Below are 23,643 nucleotides of genomic sequence, written 5' to 3'. Positions count from 1 at the left end.
TAACCTTTATGCTCGCTGCGTAAGCTCCATCTGTTGCTGCATTTTTTTCACTGCGCGCACAGTTCGAATTTAGAAGTTTTGTTCGAACTGCGGATCATATTTCTCTCGAATTTAGTGTTCGAACAACAACAACATTTATTTATATAGCACATTTTCATACAAAAATTATCTCCAAGTGCTTTACATAATGAAGAAAAGAAAAATAAAAGACAAAATCAGAAATTAAAATAAGACAACATTAGTTAACATAGAAAAGGAGTAAGGTCCAGGGTGAAGAGAAAAAACAAAAAAAAAAACTCCAGACGGCTGGAGAGAAAAAATAAAATCTGCAAGGGTTCTGAGGCCATGGGACTGCCCAGTCCCCTCTGGGCATTCTACCTAACATAAATGAATTTGTAGTTACTCCAGAACTCCAAGTTAGAATTGTTCGAAGTACTTTGTAATAAGGTGGCACGGTGGCACAATGGTAGCACTGCTGCCTCGCAGTAAGGAGACCTCGGTTTGCTTCCCGGGTCCTCCCTGTGTGGAGTTTACATGTTCTCCCCATGTCTGCGTGGATTTCCTTCCACAGTCCAAAGACATGCAGGTTAGGTGTGTTGGTGATCTTAAATTATCCTTTGTGTGTGTGTGCCCTGCAGTGGGCTGGCACCCTGCCTGGGGATTTGTTCCTACCTTGTGCCCTGTGTTGGCTTGGATTGGCTCCAGCAGACCCCCGTGACCCTGTGTTAGGATATAGCAGGGTGGATTTTGACTGACTTTCTGACTTTGTACTAATGCTGTTTGTGTTTGAATCCATGGCAAAGTACATTTACAGATCACTCCTTTGTGTGTTCATTAGCATTTTCCATAGTCTCCCAACTGTTTTTGGTATTGCCATTGTAATACCGTTCTATTCTGACGGCTATTTTTACAAAAATATTTAACAAATAAAATTGTGAAATATCTGTCTTTGATGACTTCAATAAGAAAAAAAATTCAAAATGTGGCAACTTTCAAAAAAGTTAACGAAGCCCACAAATGCCCCTTAATGTTATGCCATGTATTTTCTAACTTATTTATTTTTTTATTATACTAATTGTTTTTGATGAATTTTCCTACTGGGAACTATGACTGTGAAGGGCACTCATGTGAAGTTTCCCGCTGGGAGACTCCTATTACCCATCTGTCCCATAGCAAATGAACTCATCATCAAGTGGTCCAGTATGACCCTGGTGATGCTGTATTGTAATACATAAATAATTTATATCACTTTTGCATATTTAGCTGTTGTCTTTGCACCCATAAATGCCAGAAGTCGACTTCCCGACAGTTTTCAGAAGCCATTAAGAAGGCTAACTAAATGTTAAGTTATATAGTAAGATGTGTGGAGTACAAGTCACAGGATGTTCTGCTCAACCTTTATAATGCTCTGGTGAGTCCTCATCTTGAGTCCCGTGTGCAGTTTGGTTCTCCAGGCTACAAAAAGGACATAGCAGCACTAGAAAAGGTCCAGAGAAGAGCGACTAGGCTGATTCCAGGACTGCAGGTGTTGAATTATGAGGAAAGATTAAAAGAGCTGAGCCTTTACAGTTTAAGAAAAAGGAAATTAAGAAGAGACATGATTGAAGTGTTTAAAGTTATGAAGGGAATTAGTCCAGTGGATTGAGAAGGTGACTTTAAAATGAGTTCATCAAGAACACGGGGCCACAGCTGGAAACTTGTTAAGGGTAGATTTTGCACAAACATTAGGAAGTTTTTCTTTACACAAAGAACGATAGACACTTGGAATAAGTTAACGAATAGTATGGTAGACAGTAAGACTTTAGGGACTTTCAAAACTCAACTTGATGTTTTTTTGGAAGAAATAAGTGGATAGGACTGGCGAGCTTTGTTGGGCTGAATGGCCTGTTCTCGTCAACAGTGTTCTCATGTTCTAAAGTGACTCCATTGGGCCCTAAACAAAGACACTTAACCTACACTTGCTCTGTCCTGGGTATGACATTAACCCAGGTCCTCCAACTTACCAGGAAAACATGGGGTTTTGTGACAGGGTTGGCACTTCAGCCACCGTAATTGAACCTCCCACTGTTCCACTGTGGTGCTGAGGTGTCACCAATCCAGATGGTTCGTCGTGTGGTGAGTGCGGCAACGCGTTATCAGCGCATGCTTCCAAATTCTCTTTCTTTCCACAGTCCTGGCAGACATCGATTATTTGCATGCTGGGTTAAGGGGGTTTTGTGGGGGTTTAGGTACAGACAGGTTTATCAGCTTCACTCAAGGCCACACGCTGAGTTGGAGGTGGAAATTGAACCAGCAACCTTGAGGCTTAAAAGTCCACTGCCTTAGCCAATACATTACACAGTCTGTCAACTGATTAAATAAATAGGTTTAAGTTAATAATGTAAGAAAGGTAAATGTTAGAGAAAACCACTGGACCGATCCACCGTTACCCAAATAATGAGAAATAGACGGCACATTACTTTTCCATAACGTTTAACTGAGGACTCCAGTTAATACCTGCGGTATAAAGTTCTCTCTAGTGAAACACATATACATACATCAAAAAGTCAAATTAAAATTCTTCATCAAAAATTGAAAATCCTATGCGGGCCGACTGCTGAGTGGCTAGCGGCGAGCTGTCAGCGGGCTACTTTATATTCCTCCAGTGTGCTCTTACCTTAGATGGGAATAAATCGCTCTTTGTAAAATGCCATCCTTCCTCCTCAAATTCTCATTTCTTTAAGGAATTCTGACAGCAAGTCTTTTCTGCTCACCTGCTAAACAGCAGCAGTTCTGCTGGGCTCAGCATTTCTTCATTTGGATTCACCTGCGCCGTTGTACCACGTAGTCAGAAATTCAAACCATCGTCTGCTGCTGCTTGACTACTTGGTGTTTTTCTTTTTTTTCTTTTTTCTTTAAGTTGTATCCATCCATCTAACTATTTTTGGACCCAACTTACTTCATAGTCGCTGAGAGATTGAGATGTGTTACTATTTAAAAATAGATAGATAGATAGATAGATAGATAGATAGATAGATAGATAGATATGATAGGATAGATAGATAGATAGATAGATAGATATAGATAGATAGATAGATAGATAGATAGATAGATAGATAGATAGATAGATAGATAGATAGATAGATAGATAGATAGATAGATACTTTATTAATCCCAACGGGAAATTCCCATACTCCAGCAGCAGCATACTGATAAAGAACAATATTAATTAAAGAATGATAAAAATGCAGTGCAAGTTAAAAAATGCAAGGAGAAGAGTGCAAGGCAGGTGTAACAAACAATAACTTTGTATAATGTTAACGTTTACCCCGCTGGGTGGAACTGAAGAGTCACATAGTGTAGGGTCTCCTGATTCTGTCAGTGGAGCAGGACGGTGACAGCAGTCTGTCGCTGAAGCTCCTTCTCTGTCTGGAGATGATCCTGTTCAGTGGATGCAGTGGATTCTCCATGATTGACAGGAGTCTGCTCAGTGCCCGTCGCTCGGTCAAACTGTCCAGCTCCATGTCTACAATAGAGCCTGCCTTCCTCACTAGTTTGTCCAGACGTTCGCCACAACCTTCTGATAGAACATCTGCAGCATCTTATTGCAGATGTTGAAGGACGCCAGTCTTCTAAGGAAGTATAGTCAGCTCTGTCCTCTCTTACACAGAACATCAGTGTTGGCAGTCCAGTCCAATTTATCATCCAGGTATTTATAGGTCTGTACCCTCTGCACACAGTCACCTCTGATCATCACGGGCTCCATGAGGGGCCTGAGCCTCCTAAAATCCACCACCAGCTCCTTGGTTTTGCTGGTGTTCAGGTGTAGGTGGTTTGAGTCGCACCATTTACCAAAGTCCTTGATTAGTTTCCTATACTCCTCCTCCTTCCCACTGCTGATGCAGCCCATGATAGTGGTGTCGTCTGCAAATGTTTCCACGTGGCAGGACTGCGAGTTGTTTTGGAAGTCCGATGTATATAGGCTGAACAGGACCAGAGAAAGTGAAGCGCTCCTGTGTTGCTGACCACAATGTCAGACCTGCAGTTCCCGAGACGCACATACTGAGGTCTGTCAGTAAGATAGTCCATGATCCATGCCACCAGGTATGAATGTGCTGCCTCGCAGTTAGGAGACCCGGGTTCGCTTCCCGGGTCCTCCCTGCGTGGAGTTTGCATGTTCTCCCCGTGTCTGTGTGGGTTTCCTCCGGGTACTCCGGTTTCCTCCCACAATCCAAAGACATGCAGGTTAGGTGGATTGGCGATTCTAAAATTGGCCCTGGTGTGTGGGTGTGTTTGTGGGTGTCCTGTGGTGGGTTGGCACCCTGCCCAGGATTGGTTCCTGCCTTGTGCCCTGTGTTGGCTGGGATTGGCTCCAGAAGAGCCCCGTGACCCTGTATTCGGATTCAGCGGGTTGGAAAATGGATGGATGGATTATTTTTTACAAAGCTTTTCAGACTCTCCCCCCCCAACTTTTGGGCCTCTAGACCTGCAAACCCCTCATTTGTAAGTCATTTTTGGACCATATTTTCTGTACGATAAAAAGTAAACCGATAGGTGTCTTCTGTAAAAATGAGGAGAAGGACTGGGCAGCATGTCACATCTATCGACTCCAGTGGGATACGAGTCACGCCTTTTCACAAAACTTCAAAAATAAAAAAACTGCCATTTGTAAACATATGGAGTGTCGTTATCTATTTTTGCTGATCACAAATATGACAACATTTTTGATATTTGATTTTTAAATGGAGGTCCTAGCCGTCTAAGTGCCACAAATAGCAATATAAAAGTGACAATTTTCTCACATATGCATGTAGGGCATCTTTGTAGCCTCTTTTATAGGACAGTGATTATAATATAATGTTATTTCTGATTTTTGACCCTTTGGTAAGGATCCAGCCTTATGTACACCCCTATCAGAGGGTGAAAAATAACAAATGTCAATTACAATGAGAATATTTAGACTTATTGAAGCACACATTTTAAAGTTCCAAGCATCTAATGCAACTATTCTTGCTTACTATGTTCCTCTGCCTACCCGATTTAGTAAATAATGACATTTCTTGTGAACACCCCGAATCAGGGGGGCTTATGCCCATTCACACTTTTTTTCATTCATTCCCACTCCAAGCACAGTGGTTAGTGCTGCTATCTCACATCTACAAAGCTCAGAGTTTTACTCTCGGCTTGAACACTGGCCTTTATTATAATATTGACAGGTAAGCTCGTGTCTCAGAATTTACAGCTTCCGAAGTCACCGGTGCAGTTTTGAAGATAATTTAATTTCAGACAGGAAGTCGAGAGGTGACATCTGAGTCAGCATTCTTGGTGCAGCACTTGGCACCTGCTGTAATTTGTGTTAATGAATGGAGACCTCTGTAAAGAGACCTTAGAGGCCACATCTGGACCACAGCGTTCTGCTCTCGGCCTGCATATTACGAGAAGACTATAACATTCATCAATCGTTTTCTTGGAGCCTGATTATTGCAAATAAAGCATTTCAGGGACGCCAGTGGCACAGGGTAAAAGGCGAGAAGCAACCTTGGACTGTGCTTAACACTTGCTCACATTAGGCTTAATTTAGAGTCACCATCCAACTTGGACATTTTTAGGAGGTGTAATAAAATACCCTCAGAAAACACACATGGAAAACGAGAAGAGAACATTACAATAATTGTGACGAGAACGGGCCATTCAGCCCAACAAGCTCGTTCACCCAGAGGCCTCAAATAGGACAGATATGGAGAATGCGTTACATGGGAGCCCATACCGGTACAGGCCCAGAACAATGCTTCTTTGACTTAGTGACCACTGCTGTCCCCCAGACACAGCTGAGTAAAGCAAAGAGCTCGGGCTCAAAAGGGGGACCAGACCCAAATAACATAACCACCCAAGGTTTTGGCTGACTAAAGTGCATCTCTTTGTGTTCAAGGGGCATGGTGGGTATAATCCGATCTCAGTGGAGACTTTCATTGAGGCATTGTACGTATTATTATGATAAATATACTCTAATAGGGGCGGCACAGTGGCACTGCTGCCTTGTAATGATCAAACCAGGGGTCATGTCCCAGGTCCTCCCTGCATGGAGTTTGCATGTTCTTTCTGTGTCTGCATGGGTTTTTTTCCGGGTACTCGGGTTTACTCCCATTGTCCAAAGACTTGGAGGTTAGGTGAATTGGCAATGCTAAATTAGTCCTAGTGTGTGTTTGGCGTGTGGGTGTGCAATTTGTACCTGCTTTGCTCCCTCTGCTAGCTGGGATAGGCTCCAGCCCACCTCATGGCCCTGATCCATATTAAGCAGGTTAGAAAATGGCAGGACATTCCAGAATGGGGTCAACCTTTAATATAGAGTAAGTCAATTATCGTTACGCAACAAGAACATAGGAAACACTCAACAAAGCTTGCAGAACTCTACTGACAACACTTCAGAGGCCATCTCTGACACATACAGTATATTAGCTATTTTCTGCTACTTGTGTATATTTAGATCTCAATGATGACTTTCCTTGGTGTATTGTTTAATTATAGCAAATATATTCTAATAGGGGTGGCACGGTGGCACTGCTACCTTGCAGTAATCAGACCAGCCATTGAATCTTGTCTCCTCCCTGTGTGGAGTTTGCATGTTCTCACTGTGTCCGAGGAGCTCCACTGACAACAATTGGAAGGCCACGTATGGAACATCCAATAGCCATTTGCTGCTACTTGTATATAATCAGACCTCAATGATGAGTTTCATTGATGCATTGTTTTATTATAACAAGTGTACTCTAATAGGGGTGGCATGGTGGCACTGCTACCTTGCACTAATCAGACCAGGGAGCGCGTCCTGGGTCCTCCCTGTGTGGAGTTCGTATGCTCTCCCCATGTCTGCAGAGCTCTAATGACACCTTGAAGATCACCTATGGCATATCTAGTAGCTGTTTGCTGCTACTTGTATATAATCAGACCTCAATGATGAGTTTCATTGATGCATTGTTTTATTATAACAAATATACTCTAATATAGGTGTCAAGGTGGGACTGCTACCTTCAGGTAATCAGACGAGGATTCGTTTCCTGGGTCCTCCCTGTGTGGAGTTGGTATGTTCTCCCCGTGTCTGCAGAGCTCCAATGACACTTTGAAAGCCACCTATGGCACATCTAGTAGCCGTTTGCTGCTACTTGTATATAATCAGACCTTAATGATGAGTTTCATTGGTGCATTGTTTTATTATAACAAATATACTCTAACAGAGGGGCGGCATGGTGGGACTGCTACCTTGAGGTAATCAGACAAGGATTTGTGTCCTGGGTCCTCCCTATGAGGAGCTGGTATGTTCTCACTGTGTCTGCAGAGCTCCAATGACACTTTGAAGGCCACCTATGGCACATCTAGTAGCCATTTGCTGCTACTTGTATATAATCAGACCCTAATGACGTCTTTGATTGGTGCATTGTTTTATTATAACAAATATACTCTAACAGAGGGGCGGCATGGTGGCGCTGGTACTTTGCAGTAATCAGACCAGGCATCGAGTCCCAGTTCCTCCCTGTGTGGAGTTGGTATGTTCTCCCCGTGTCTGCAGAGCTTCATTGACAACAATTGGAAGGCCACCTATGGCACATCTAGTAGCCATTTGCTGCTACTTGTATATAATCAGACCTTAATGATGACTTTGATTGGTGTATTGTTTTATTATAACAAATATACTCTAATAGGGTGCAGCATGATGGCACTGCTACCTTCAGGTAATCAGACAAGGATTTGCATCCCAGGTCCCTCCCTATGCAGAGTTGGCATGTTCTCACTGGAACTCCAATGACAACACTACGAAGGCCACCTATGGCACGTCTAGTAGCCATTTGCTGCTACTTGTACTCAGACTTTAATGATGACTTTCATTGGTGCATTGTTTTATTATAACAACTTTTCTCTAATAGGTCCAGCATGGTGACTCTGGTACCTTTAGGTAATCAGACCAGGGATCACGTCCTGGGTCCTCCCTGTGTGGAGTTGGCTTGTTCTCCCCATGTCTGCAGAGTTCCACTGACAACATTTCAAAGGCCACCTATGGCACGACTAGTAGCCATTTGCTGCTACTTGTATATAATCAGACCTTAATGACACCTTTGATTGGTGCATTGTTTTATTACAACAAATATATTCGAATAGGGGCAGCATGGTGGCACTGCTACCTTGAGGTAATCAGATGAGGATTTGCATCCCAGGTCCTGCCTCTGTGGAGCTGGCATGTTCTCACTGGAACTCCAATGACAACACTGCAAAGGCCACCTATGGCACATCTAGTAGTCATTTGCTGCTACTTATATCTAATCAGACCTCAATAAAGACTTTCATTAGCAAATATATTAATATACAGTATACAAATATACTCTAACAGGGGGCGTCATGGTGGCGCTGGTACTTTTCAGTAATCAGACCAGGGATTGCGTCCCAGTTCCTCCCTCCATGTCTTGTTCTTCCCGTGTCTGCAGAGCTCCACTGACACTCTGAAGGCCACCTACGGCCCGTCTACTAGTCATTCGCTGCTCTCAACAAAGGCTTTGTTTGTCTTACGTAGCAATAAGTGACTAGCAGATGCACTAATATAAACCCTTGTGTTATCATTTTTTTATTATAATGCTTTTTTTTTTAATTGTGTAAATGTTTTAATTAAAAATGAAGCAAACCAGAGGTGAAAAATGCATATCCCATTGTTACATGCATAAATTAATCAATGACTAATGCAGAATCTCCTGGGGTTTCCATTCGCACTCATCTAGCTGGATCTTCTCTATTATCCCAAACAGACTCTTTTTTTTTTAGTATTAATTAAACAAGAAAAAGGAAAATCAACAACGTCCAGTGCAAATCTTTTCATTTTTGTTGCGTATTATTTATCATTTGTAAGATCTTGTCTCATAATAATAATCTCACTAGTCTTATCCAGTGGCAATAGTCTTGTTTCACTGATAGTCAAGAACACACAATATTACCACACACATTAACAAAATAATGCAAATAATAAATTAATCAGGACGCATTGGTTCTAAAGTATTCATTCCGTGTATTCCTTCGTTCTGTTTTAATCAAGGCGTACTCGCTGAAATGTAATGTCCTGTTTCGTCAAAACTTCTTCACACTTTCACCGGGGTGGCAGCTTCTAATGGAAGAGATTCCTAAAGCCGTATACCCCATTTCTGTTTAGTTCTCAAAAGGGGATCTATTTTAAAGACAGCACAGCGCAGTGCAGTGCATGACCCGAGTCAAGCGTTCATTTTCTAATTTTTCACTGTCTGACATAGCAGATGAAGAGATGCAAATCAACAACGGATCATCAAGCTGCCTTTAGTCTCTTCTTTACAAGTTTGAAACACACCAGCATCTCTGTTCTCGGCTACCCAGACACCACTGCTATGCAAATGTGCAGCCAAAACCCGAAAACGCATTGAGAAAAAGACGGAGATGTTTTTTTAACGAGGAGCCCTCCCTGGCGAGTCACGTACAACCTCTGCATTCTCTCTGTGCTGCTGCTAGGACATGATTAGCCTGACAGGGGAGGACAATTGCACAGGCATCTGCTCGGTTAATTTTGGGAGAAAAAAATACCAGATGGAGGCTCAAGGTTTAAGTGATTAGAAGGCAGTAGATTGGAATACAAATTGGATTAAAAGAAATTAGATTGATATAAATCGAATTGAGTCACAACAGTTTGTGTTGCACGTACCAAGGGGCAATGGATTATGGGAGAAGCAGATGCTCCAGTGAGATAGGAATTAATGTGCCTTTGACACTCCATCTGGGAAGGCCTGAACATTGAGTACATCCCTAATCTCACTCTCCATTTATCAATGCCATAATGTTAATTAGTACTTCATTCATTAACTTACTTACAGTGGAATACGAATCTCAGCCCTTAGCATGGAGCCGCTTCATAATTTGTTTTTATGCCAAACACTGCCTTCTCACTTTCCCTCTTGGTTTAATCGAGCTTAGTACTACTGTCAAAGATTGCATTTTTGGTTGCCTTTTATCCAGTTTTATTAAGGCAGCAGGACAGTCTTATTTATTTATTTTGCCAATTTGATATTGCTGATAACGCCGTCTTCGATATAATTGAAGGTGACTTTAGATTAATATTTAAACTTGCAATGTGAAAACAGGCCTGTAACCTTATAAAAGCATATTGAAGAATGCATGGCAGATGTTTGCTGACGTTTGCTAACTTTAATATCGCAACATTAAAATTTTATACCGATTGTTGCGCTCATTGATGTGAAATGAAGTCACATTCTTTGCTTTTCAGATCAGACTTTGGTGGACACCTTTCATTCTGTTACATTTTTGCATACATGTCCTCTACATACAGTAACACAAAGCTTCTGAGCTCCATCAACAAGGTATAATATTGATATATATATATATCCATCCATCCATCCATCCATTTTCTAACCCGCTGAATCCGAACACAGGGTCACGGGGGTCTGCTGGAGCCAATCCCAGCCAACACAGGGCACAAGGCAGGGAACAAACCCCAGGCAAGGTGCCAGCCCACCACAGGGCACACACCCACACACTAAGCACACATCCATCAATCCATTATCCAACCCGCTATATCCTAACTATAGGGTCATGGGGGTCTGCTGGAGCTTATCCCAGCCAAAACATGGCGCAACACAGGAAATAAACCCCGGGCAGGGTGCCAGCCCACCGCAGGGCAGACACACACACACACATCCATCCATCCATCCATTATCCAACCCGCTATATCTTAACTACAGCGTCACGGGGGTCTGCTGGAGCCAATCCCAGACTACACAGGGCACAAGGCAGGGAACAAACCCCAGGCAAAGTGCCAGCCCACCACAGGGCATGCACCCACACACCAAGCACACATCCATCCATCCATTATCAAACCTGCTATATCTTAACTACAGCGTTACAGGGGTCTGCTGGAGCCAATCCCATCCAACACAGGGTACAAGGCAGGAAACGAACCCCGGGCAGGGTGCCAGCCCACCGCAGCACACACACACACACCAAGCAAACACTAGGGACAATTTAGAATCACCAATGCACCTAACCTGCAAGTGTTTGGACCGTGGGAGGAAACCCACGCAGACACGGGGAGAACATGCAAACTCCACACAGGGAGGACCCGGGAAGTGAACCCGGGTCTCCTAACTGCGAGGCAGCGCCACCGTGCTGCCAGATATAATATATATATATGAAATATGAAATTTAATTGCCATACGGTGGGCTGGCGCCCTTCCCCTTTGTTTGTTCCTGCCTTGCGCCATTCATTGGTTGGGATTGGCTCCAGCAGACCCCCGTGATCCTGTGTTAGGATATAGCTTTTTGGATAATGGATGGATGAAATTTAATGTCAGTAAATGTAAAGAATTACAAATAGGAAGTAACAATGTTAGGTTTGAATACACAATGGGCAGTCGGAAAATCGAGAGTACACCTTATGAGAAGGATTTAGAAGTCGTAGTGGACTCTAAGCTATCAACTTCCAGACAGTGTTCAGAAGCCATTAAGAAGGCTAACAGACTGTCAGGTTATATAGCGCCTTGATGTGTGGAGTACAAGTCACTGGAGGTTCTGCTCAACCTTTATAACTCACTGGTGAGGCCTCATCTGGAGTCCTGTGTGCAGTTTGGGTCTCCAGGCTACAAAAATGACATAGCAGTGCTAGAAAAGGTCCAGAGAATAGCGACTAGGCTGATTCCAGGTCTACAGGGGTTGAACTATGAGGAAAGATTAAAAGAGCTGAGCCTTTACAGTTTAATCAAAAGAAGATTAAGAGGAGACCTGAGTGAAGTGTTTAAAATTATGAAGGGAATTAGTCCAATGGATCGAGACTGTGACATTAAAATGAGTTCATCAAGAACATGGGGACACAGTTGGAAACTTGTTAAGGGTAAATTTCACACAAACATTAGGAAGTTTTTCTTTACACAAAGAACGATAGACACTTGGAATGAGAGACCAAGTAGTATAGTAGGCGGGAGGACTTTGGGGACTTTCAAAACTCGACTTCATGTTATTTTAGATGAATTAAGTGGATAGGACTGGTGAGCTTTGTTGGCCTGAATGGCCTATTCTTGTCCAGATTGTTCTAATGTTCTAATATGAAAATAAATGTCCTACATCATACTGCTAAGAACTGTTCTAGCGTGGCTCACGCTGTCACCTTCACGTGTGATTAATTACTTCCAACACCTTTTAGCTGCCAGGGTTGATAACATCCATTCTTTACAATGATAATGCGCAGATAATGCTTCTACTGTAACGTAAATACTGAGGACATGTTTGTTCATTCTATACTTACTGAGCAACGCTTACATAATTTCTGTCTGCTTCCCTTCATTTCCAGTTAGGTCCATTTATTTGTGTGTTTCTGTACGAGTGAGTGGCACACACGCGCCTCCCCCCGAGTTTTGATTCACTCGTACTGGGGATCTGAACAGCTGTCAGACGAGTAAAAGAGGAAAAAATATCCTAAATATATAAATGGAAGTAACTGCTCTCATAGTAAAATTGAAACAATAAACAGGAAAGTCACAGAGAATGTTTCTCTGTTTTAAAAGTATTTGCCAATACTTTTCAATGAGAGATTTTGAAATTTCACAGCCTTATACAGCACAATCTGTCTGAGATATCTCAATGAAAATTAAACTACTTGTAAAAAGGATCTGAAGACGTGTAAATGGGTGAATTTACGATATGAATATTGGTTACGGTTTTGCTATTAATTTGTTATTTGTTAAGCTAGCTGTGCTACCCATCTAAGACATGTTAAAATTCAAGTAATCAACATAAGTCTCAGCATTAATGTTAACAGGGCACCATTTTTCTTGGAATATTTTTGGTAGTGCATATAGTAATAAAATGCATTACATCTGTCATTCCTAAAGAGTTGTGGTAAAATGCAGTACTACGAATGTTTATGGTGCACCATCTGTTGGAATGACAGATGCAATGCATGAGTCTCTATTGCATCCTATTCGGCATGGAGGGTTAACGTTTGTGATGTGCCATGTGGCGGAATGACAATACAATGCAATGTCTCTGTCATATGCCAGTAAATCAAATGCCAAAGTCCTTTAATACGTTAAAATATACTCATCCTTTTAGCAGAATCTGATTTTGTCTAACATATCGGCTCCGTTCAAAGCCAAAACTAGGGCTTCACTATCTGAATGAAAATGAGATATCTATTTCACAGCTGCCAGAACCAGTCCTGACTGCCTGTCCATTACTATCCAAAAAAAGATTAATTAAATGCTTTTATTAAGAACTATTTGCAAAATACCTTGACAACCAGTTGTTCTATTTATGACGGCCTTTCTTTCTTTCTTTCTTTCTTTCTTTCTTTCTTTCTTTCTTTCTTCCAATTAAATACCTAATTCTTCATCCCATGAGATGGCACACCAAGACTAATTTAAACAGTATTAAATCTGAGCCTAGCCCTGTGATGATGTGTTAGTTCAGCGGTTCTCAAACTGTGGGGCACACCCCCCTGGGGGGGTACTGAAGCTGTACAAGGGGGGGCGTCGAAATAAATGAACAAGTTAACAACAAATACATTTTTTAGATTTTTATTTCAAATTTAAATTTGCAAGCATATAATCACAATGAATGCATTATAACTAAAATGAAAACAAAACATTTCTAAGGCATTGATCTAATGACTAATATGTGCCCGCTCTAAAATACACAGCCTGTCCAGGTTTGGTTTGATATTCTTGATAGACACTCTGAGCTCCTTTTCTATTTGAAGGATGTTTCCATGATGAGTGGTGCCGCTGCTGCTGCTTTTATAGTCACGTATTTTCAATCCAGAAAGTTTGAGACTTTATCGGTATCTGTCGCGAACATTCGGGTAACAGTAGATCAGGTGAAAATGCGGCGCGACTGCACCATATTGGCAGCGTAGCAAATATTGCCAAATTGAGTTAAATAATTTACTGCGTATTGAGTTATTTTCATGATACAACTAACAGCGGTATAATATTTGTCAGATGAAAATACATTTGTCTCGCACAGATTGACTTCATCGGTGTCCTCGTTTACGAAATTTTTCAAAGTTAAAACATATTTAATTGTTTCTTTACATAAAAAAATAATTAAATAAGAATAAATAAATTCTTTGTTTTGGGAATTAGAATTACTACCAAAAACCAAACAAAGCATTTTAACAGTGTGAACATTGCCCCCCGGACACAAACAGGCAGACACTCTTATGTCACTCAACACACGTTTATTTTTCACTAGCCATGTGCGCCCAACTATGTTGCACGTGTTAAAGTTGTCTGTGAAGGGCTCCCTGTTTAAACGCGGCTGCCAGTCGTGAACTGAGCCCTTCATCGCACAGCATTATGATTTTTTATAAGGGAAACAAAATTACAAAAGAAAACCCTTGGACATTGATTCGATAGGAACGGCCTACTCGGAATCACTGTCCGAATAGCAATTATGTGGTGGTGTAGGAGCATTTTTGCTTCTGTCCGTTCACAGTCCGTCTCGTTTTCATGACACTATCATTTCCTCTCACGATGTCTTCTCAACCTTTCTCCAATCTCACGGGTTGCTTTGTAGCAATCCAAAGAGTAAGGCAATATACACAGAACAATGGTTATAAAAGGGGGACACATAGGTATCCTTGCTCTTTAAAGCATAAATAGAGATCACTTCACTGACATGTGAGCAAGCCACGGTACAACTGTGAGACGCACAGCACTCGCCGGCTACAACATAACAATAATAATTTCTGGAACGTGCTGTTATGTTGTCATTCATTTTACCCACTGTCTTTCTTTCATTCATTTGTTACGTAGGCGTACCTTTTATCTTCGGCAATCTCATTCTCTAACCAGGCCTCAGGAGCTAACCAGCGTAACACTGTCCACCACCCCTTTCATTATTCCGGCACATTGCTGACATCCGTGAGTAACAACAACGTACTAAACTTGAAGGTGGTCTACGCATGTGTGGAATTCGCAGACAAACAAAGATCAAGATCTAAATGAAGATCTCTTTAGTTAATTTAAAGCACAACAATTTGTTTAGTTTGAATGTCTGTGTTTTGAGGTGTGACTGGAGTACTACAGTCTTCAGTAGTATAAGCCTGGAGGAGATTCTTAATGCAATGCCTATGTTTTAGCTGTCTCTCTACTGCCATCTAGTGCTTCTTCTTCTAATTCATTCGCGGACAAACAAAGATCAAGATTCAAATGAAGATTATATATAGAGATTCTTCTGTACACAAGTCCGTGCTCACAAGTCCCCAATACCCCTCAGTCCAGGCCAACACAATGCCTTCTCTCTCTCTTCTCTTCTTCAGGTCGCCTCCTGCCTCCTCCCGAGACCTTGTCCAACTCTTCCACCCGACTCTTGTCTCTCTCTGAAGGGAGGTGGCCCCTTTAAATAAGTACCCGGATGTGCTCCAGGTGTGTGGGCAATCTCCCACCGACACGCCCCAGTGTGGCGGAAGTGCTGGCTGTCTCCCCGGAAGCACTCCGGGTGTCCCTGTTCCTCTTCCCCCCAGCACTTCCTGGTGTGGCGGAAGTGCTGAGGTCCAGGTTCTTCCAGGTATTGGGGTGCCCCTGGCGGTAACCGCAGGTCCCTACAGCGTCGAGCTTCCCAGCCCTTTACCCGCGACCACCAGGGCGGTCGCCCCCTCGAGGTCTGGAGGAGGCAGAAGCCCTCCTCCGGTCTTCTCGGACGTCCCGGATGGGGGTGGTACCACAACAGCTATTAAAGCACGTTAAAAAAAATAAATTGCAAATATTTCATCGAAGTTAGTCAAACACATGCAAATCTTATGGAAGTAAAAATGATAGGACACCGCACGAGTATCATACCTTGGTTAGTTGTATCATGGGTTATTCTCATCTATTTTATATTATGCAGGGGGCGCAGAATTATTACAGGTAGAAAAGGTGGGGCACGAAATACGAAAGTTTGAGAACTGCTGTGCCACCTCGGAGAGCCTGAGTTCTGTTCCCTGGCCAGTTACTTTCTGTGTGGAGTTCAGACCTTCTCTCAGTAGCTACATGGACTTTTACCTTTCAACTTCTTGTTCTGCCTCAACAAAAGATGGTGAAAATTTTTGAATTGTAGGATCAGGAGAGGAAACTAGGTTAAAAAAATGCATGTGCATGTAGAGCGATTAAACCAATCTTTTGACAAGCCAGAAACACTAAACAAAAATCGAAAACCAAAAGCCAGAAAAGAAGTAAGAGAAGCGTGAAGATAATTCTATCGAGAAATGTTAGATTCATCCTAACTTGGATAACTAGAAACGTAGGTGACGACCTTTATATGGTCACACTGATGACTTAACGCAATGTCATTTTGGAAGAGATTGTTACAATATGGTAGCACCTAAAATAAGTACAACTTACTAAAACAATTTAAGGTACTCAAGAAGTATGATAGAGAAAAATATCAATTAGTAAACTCCACTTTAGACATAAAGATGTCCAAAAAACTCCCCAGAAAAGGCATAAATCTCACAAACACTCATGCTACATCCCTCATGAAAAGCGTTGATAAAGTTAATCCAGCAGAATGACTCTCAGCTTAATGGTGAATCACATAGTGGTGGACAATCAGTGGGAATTAAGATGAAATGCATTTAAGGCTGAATCCAGGAAGCACCTTTTTTTACACAAAGAGTCGTGGGACTCCGAAACAAACTACTGAAACATGGAGTTGAAGCAGAAACCTTGAGAGACTGAGACTTGAGAAGAATCTGGATGAGACATTGAGACAGCTTAGCCATTAGCTAAACAAACGGACTCGATGGACTGAATGGTCTCCTCTCGTTTGTCAGGTGGAGTGGTGGCTCTAAGGCTCGGGATCTGAACTGGCAATCGGAAGGTTGCAGGTTCGAATCCTGCAAATGCCAATAGGGACTCTCCTCTGTTGGGCCCTTGAGCAAGCCCCTTAACCTGCAATCGCTGAATGCTTTGAGTAGTGAGAAAAGCGCTATATAAATGCAAAGGATTATTATTGTTTGTCAGATTTCTTATGTTCCTAAAAATGTAGAAGTCCCCGCAGTTGAAGGTAGTAAACTGACACACTCGGTCTGTATAAAAGGACAATGTGATGGTAGCAGTGTCCTGTAACTGACTGGCAGAACCCATGAACCTTCCCATTAGACCGACCAGGTGATAAATCAAGGATGGATATATGTGACTTTCTGTGTGTGTGTGTGTTTGCAGCCCCCTGTATTCTTTTCTACACAAGTGTCCTGACACTTACTGTGTCTTTACTAATGGCCTGAAACAAATGCGGTCATTAGATCTGTGTGCACCGATCTACTGCTTATTTTTGTACTGAAGCACTACGTGGTGTCCTCCAGACAATCCGGCATATTATGTCTTATTGATCCTTCTTTGTAGTGTGAGTAACATCTTTAACATGTCTATGTTTAGCCATTTATTCCATTTTGTTATGAGAGGCTATGCAGTACATACAGTTTTAAATGAAATGTATGCGTTTCCTTGTGAGAAGGTCCATGTGTTGATCTACATGTCCATATCACAGGATGATGTCAGCAAGTAAGATTTCTGTGCTAGTAGAGTTGTGGGAAGAAGATTTTGGTTCGAGGTACTGCACAAGCGAGGCCTGACTGTTTTGTCATTGTATTTTAGGTCATTAACAGTTGTTTGGGTGGCCAGTTGACGTTTTTTTTTTTTTCTAAATGGACTTTTTATTACCTTTTGCAAATGTGGAGTTGCATGTCTGCAAAACACAGGGATGTAACTTTTGCACACCATTTCCTCAACTTATTTCAAAATTCCTATTCTTATTTCTCAAAGAGTGCAGAGTGGTAGGCTGCGAGTGATTCTACATTTTTTTATAATGTAAATAGCAAATAGTAAACAGCAGATCTGATGGGAATGTGCCTTGCATGTACAGTATTTTTAATTTTTACAGCATCCTTCAGAAATGAAGAACTACACTTTTGTCAATGTGTGTGTACACTCTACGATCATTTCCTTTTTTCCTGCAAACAGATGTTCTCTTTATTACGAGTATATTTATTTTCTTCGATTGAAAAATGGACTAAATTACCACACAAACCATACTTCAGTGTCTACAGGGCTATTTGTTTCCTCAAAAGGAATTTCTAATATTATTTTCTAGATAGATTTTTTTTCTTTATCTTTCAGAAGAAATTCTATTGATCTTAGTAAGAGGCATTTAATAGCATGTTAGTTTCTTGCAGAAAAACTGTACTTAGACAAATCCATCCATCATCCAACCTGCTATATCCTAACTAGAGGGTCATGGGGTTCTGCTGGAGCCAATCCCAGCCAACACAGGGCGCAAGGCAGGAAACAAACCCTGGGTAGGTTGCCAGTCCACCACACACAGGACAATTTAGAATCGGCAATGCACATAATCTGCATGTCTTTGGACTGTGGGAGGAAACCCACGCAGACATGGGGAGAACATGCAAACTCCACACAGGGAGGACTCGGGAAGTGAACCTGCGTCTCCTAACTGCGAGGCAGCAGCGCTCCCCACTGCACCACCGTGCCGCTCCACTTAGACAAATTCATACTTTTTTATCAGAGTATAAAAGTAAAGTATTTTACCAAAAGGGCATTTAATAGTATGTTGTTGTACTTAAATATATTCAAGATACATTCTTATTAGAAATGAAATACTCCAGGAGTGAAATGTATATATATACAATATGCAATATATTGGACAGAGCCATTTTCATAGCACAGAGGCCATATCACTGCACTGGGGCATTGGGATCCACACACAGACCACAGGGTAAGCGCTCCCTGCTGGCCTCACCAACACCTCTTCCATCAGCAATCCAAGCGTTTCCTAGATGGTCTTCTATCCAAGTACCGGCCGGGCCCGAACAGGCTTAGCGCCGGGTCCTCCCTGCGTGGAGTTTGTATGTTCTCCCTGTGTCTGCGTGGGTTTCCTCCCACAGTCCAAAGACATGCAGGTTAGGTGCATTGGCGATCCTAAATTATCCCCAGTGTGTGCTTGGTGTGTGTTTGTGTGTGTGTGCCCTGTGGTGGGTTGACACCCTGCCCAGGATTTGTTCCTGCCTTGTGCCTTGTGTTGGCTGGGAATAGCTCCAGCAGACCTCCGTGACCCTGTAGTTAGGATATAGCAGGTTGGAAAATGGATGGATGGATATATATACTGTATACAGTGTATATATATATATATATATATTGTGAACTGGGACCCGGACACAGGCAGACGGACAACATACTTTCACCACACACCATTTATTATACAATAATATTTGTGTTCACGTGCACCCCCAGTGCCTCCAGCACCGTTCCCCCAACTGTCCAGGCCTCACAGTCTCTATGCCTTTCTTTTGGCCGCCTCCCGTCCTCTCTCCAGCTCTGTCCTCTTCCACCCGACATCCACTGCTGACTGGAGGGAGACGGCCCCTTATATGAGAACCCGGATGGGCTCCAGATGCTTCCCGGCAATCAGTCATGGCCACACCCCAGTGTGGCGGAAGTGCCGGCTGTGCACCCAGAAGCCGTCCGGGTGTCCCCAGTCGTCTTCCCCCCAGCACTTCCTGGTATGGCGGAAGTGCTGGGCTCCAGGGATATGCAGGCATTGGGGAGCCTCCTGGCGGTCTGGAGGAGGCACAAGCAAATTTTACATAGTTTACTGTTAAATAATGCAAAGAGTACGTGACACGTGTTTCACCCTTATTTGGGCTCATCGGGTGTACACACTCCACTGCACCCCTCACGGGAATCGAACTTTGGACGTCAGAGACAAAGTCCCTTTACGCTGTGCCAATGCGTGTGGTTCGTTTATTTGACAGCCTGGAGATCGGAGTAATTACATTCATATCGTCCGTAGTCTGACTCTCAACATATATGTATATACTATATATATATACAGTATATATATATATATATATATATATATATATATATATATATATATATATATATATATATATATATTAACAAGCTTGGATTGTAGAGTTGCACAGGAGACAGGGTTTCCAAGGAAGATTGGTTTATTGTTTAATAGACAGGGAGTCATCTTGCAGCTAAGAGAGCATCAGCGTCCAACAGCCGCCATTGTGTAATAGGAGTATGGAGCAGAGGAACCACTGGCGACCGCCGTCATGGTCATGTGAAACTTTATGATAACGAAACTGAAGTATTAAAATGCAATGTAATTGTTGACTTTGTTATTAACTATTTTTATTTATTTTTTATGATTATTTATTTATTTGTTATTAATGTTGAATTTGTTATTAGAATTTGAAATTACTTCTTGCCTGAAGAAGGGGCCTGAGTTGCCTCAAAAGCTTGCATATTGTCATCTTTTTAGTTAGCCAATAAAAGGTGTCATTTTGCTTGACTTCTCACTGAATTTGAAACAAAAACAGATATTCCAAACTGAGTATGATTCTTAATTTGCTCTTTTTACAGGATCTCGTCTCCGTCAGGAAGATTCCCCTCCACGAATAGTGGAACACCCTTCCGATCTCATCGTTTCCAAAGGAGAACCTGCTACGCTCAATTGTAAGGCTGAAGGCAGGCCCACTCCGACCATTGAATGGTACAAAGATGGTGAGAGAGTGGAAACAGACAAGGATGATCCACGTTCCCACCGCATGCTTCTGCCCACTGGCTCACTCTTCTTTCTACGTATTGTGCACGGTCGGCGAAGTAAGCCTGATGAAGGGAGTTACATCTGTGTGGCCAGGAATTATCTCGGAGAAGCTGTGAGTCGTAATGCATCCTTGGAAGTGGCATGTGAGTACCCGTTCTTAAGATATTTTCACCTTCTTTTAAATGGTTTAGTTTATTTAGAAAGTTCACTTCGATATTTGCAAAATGTTATGTTCGATAAAATAAATGATAGGTGCTCGGTCAGAGTTGTGTTATTGTGAGACGTTTCCGGGATGGATTCTTGGGAGTACACTGCCTCAGTAATGTTGTTTTGCTTGTTTTACCATCCATTTAGAGCTGCTATTCACACGTGTGCAATTATGGAAAGCCCGGGATAATAAATTGGGGTTAAACTAAGGTTGTTTACGATAGCCGATGATCACGTTTATGGTGCAAACGTTTATTTTTTGGTTGTTCCAGGCTGCTCCTTTCTTAGGGTTCATGCCATACTTCCATGCAATATTTTTATTGTGGATATGATAAATCTTTAGTTTTTAACAACCTGGACCTTTGGTTTACACTTTTAACCGGTGGGTTCTGTGGATGGTTCCATGTGGGTTGAAATCAGATAACGGGAAGCTGGTAAAATGAAAATAAAGGGTATGGGGAGAGTTAATTGCACGAGATGACATATGAGAGAGCATTGCTGGACTTTCCGTACACTGTTGGTCGAAAGTACTTGACTCTGGATTATTTCTTACCGGTATACCTCGGCTGGGTGAATTTTCCCACTCTTTCCAGATTACTCTCGCGTTCCCACCGTGTGATAAGGACTAAACCACTTAAGTGCTTTCTTTTTAGGGAGATTGAACAGCGAATCTGCAGAGTTTGTAAAGAGCAATCCAGTTGATTGGCAGGACTACTAATTTTCCACCGTTGTGATTCTCGTTATTGATATCTGGGACATGAGATCCACTTATATATGCGGACGTACTGAACCTGTGAGCGATAACTGGGGCTGAGGGTAATTGAGTTACATTAGACATCAATTGCCCTCTGTTAGGTGTGTAAATAGATAGGGTTGGACAGGGAAGGTGATTTTTATAGACAGGAGATTCTCAGTGTCCATTCTTCACAATTTGAAGTTTCTGTGAGGTAGTTTAGCTGTTTAAAGAGTCTGTAACTTCATCTTTTTGCACAGTACATGCATTTTGTTTCTAATTTCATACATATTATCGAACAGGCTCCGACCCCTCATGACCCTGAATTCGATTATGTGTGTTTAAGAATGTTATATTATGCTAAACGAATGCATTTCCTTGTACCTCTGCTTACTGTGGGTTGCACTGTGTTGTGGTGTTGTGTGCGTGTCTGCTCCAGGGATTTAAAATTAATTCTCAGTTAGTACTTGTGTGGGTTTTGCATGTTTGTGTTGATTTTCTCTCCAAAAACCCTGATTCATCTCATTTTAAGTATATTAGGTTAATTCTTCTTCTTCTTTCGGCTGCTCCCATTAGGGGTTGCCACAGCGGATCATCTTTTTCCATATCTCTCTCTTCTTGTTTGGCCAACAGTAGCCTAATTTCTGCCAGCACCCTGTTGACTGACAGTACTGGTGGTGGCCGTTGTTAACCCGAGGCTCAACCAATCCGGTATGTAGTTGTCTGCATATTGATTTGGCAAAATTTAACACCGGATGCCCTTCCTGACGTAACCGTACCCAGTTATCCGGGCCTGGGAACGGCACAAAGAAACACACTGGTTTGTGCATTAATTGCAAACACTTAATTACCCGAGGGAATGACAGGCTCAGCAGAACATAAATTTTGGGCCACCAGCCCAGCCGTCCCCATTTACTTAAAGTTTCAAAGCAAATCAAACGCTCAGTGGCGTGAAAATGAAACAAAATCATCACCGCCGAGGTAACATGGTTGGAACAAATTGATCTGCTTCGCCTATCGTCAGGTGATTGAGGAGTGTTAAATGTGTTACTACAAATGTTTGTGATACGCCATCTGTTGGAAAGACAAATGCAATGCATTTCATTAGTAGATGCATTACAAATAGATGGTGCGCTGCCAATGTTAACGAAGAGCTCTATGAAGAATATGAAGAAAACACAGCTAGTATAAGAATCAACTTACAGAATCCCAAACCACCTTCTGTAACCCAACGGGAAGTGATATTAATAAATATATTTTGACACTTGGTGTCTTTCCCATGCCCAAAGCACTTGATAAATTAAATTAATATAACTAGCCAACCTGTGGCGTACCATACGCCGCATAATCAGGCCGTTTTTTTAATGATATTTAAGCACAGGGAGAAAATTAACATTTGAAAAATCGGTAATGTAATAAATCAGCAAGAAAAGCAAAATTATAACAATGCACGGAACGAACCAACACACAATCGTCTGTGACTGAAAACTGGCGGACCGCCATCGCTCATGTGCCCACCTCCAAATCGTCACTTGAGTCATTGTCGTCTTTGCACAGTCCAGATGCACCTGTGACTCGCATAGACTTTCCGTGTTCCTGCAGGAGCATCTAAGAAGGCTCATGTTTGTCACGGATGCGAATTGTGGTATTTAGCGTGTAAAACAGTTTGCTATGGTGCACGCGGTCATGCGTCGTAACCGAAAACTCGTTTTTTAAAGACTGCTTACTTCATTGTGTTTTAACCTCAGTTGTAAAGGATTGTTTTAAGGATCCCATGGGATACCCCTCGCAAACCGCTTTACACGCTGCATATGGCGATTCACCTCCGCGAGAAACATGCCTCTATGAACAGTCAACGTGGCTCGGAGGTGCATGTGGCATCTACGACAGACGAATATAAATGATACCGTTTTTTCTGTGTCGTCACGTCCGAGTTGGTGGGCGTGGCTCTGCGAGTTGTCATTATTTCCAATGGTCTTGGAGTTGGTGGGCGTGGCTCCTTCCTGCGTGCGCCATAGGTGTCTCACTAGTCGGCAGCTTAGTGAATCCACGCCCCTTCCGGCGTGCTTTCCATGGGTGTCTTGCCTTAGTGAATT

At 42.3% G+C, this 23,643-nt stretch overlaps 1 protein-coding gene across 5 annotated transcripts in view; it reads left to right on the top strand.

Annotated features, from left to right (window-relative positions):
* The window catches only part of robo2 (roundabout, axon guidance receptor, homolog 2 (Drosophila)), a 748,943-nt gene that overhangs the window by 42,993 nt on the left and 682,307 nt on the right, over positions 1-23,643 (top strand). For all 5 annotated transcript variants that reach the window (XM_039745871.1, XM_039745870.1, XM_039745867.1 and 2 more), the window contains exon 2: positions 20,424-20,750. In XM_039745871.1, coding sequence (XP_039601805.1) covers positions 20,424-20,750 — 327 coding nt within the window. The remainder of the gene's footprint in view (positions 1-20,423; positions 20,751-23,643) is intronic.

This window comes from Polypterus senegalus, chromosome 2 (assembly GCF_016835505.1).
Source record: "Polypterus senegalus isolate Bchr_013 chromosome 2, ASM1683550v1, whole genome shotgun sequence".
NCBI lineage: Eukaryota > Metazoa > Chordata > Cladistia > Polypteriformes > Polypteridae > Polypterus > Polypterus senegalus.
The sequence above is the reverse complement of the archived record's forward strand: the minus strand, read 5'-3'. Positions and strand labels throughout refer to the sequence as shown.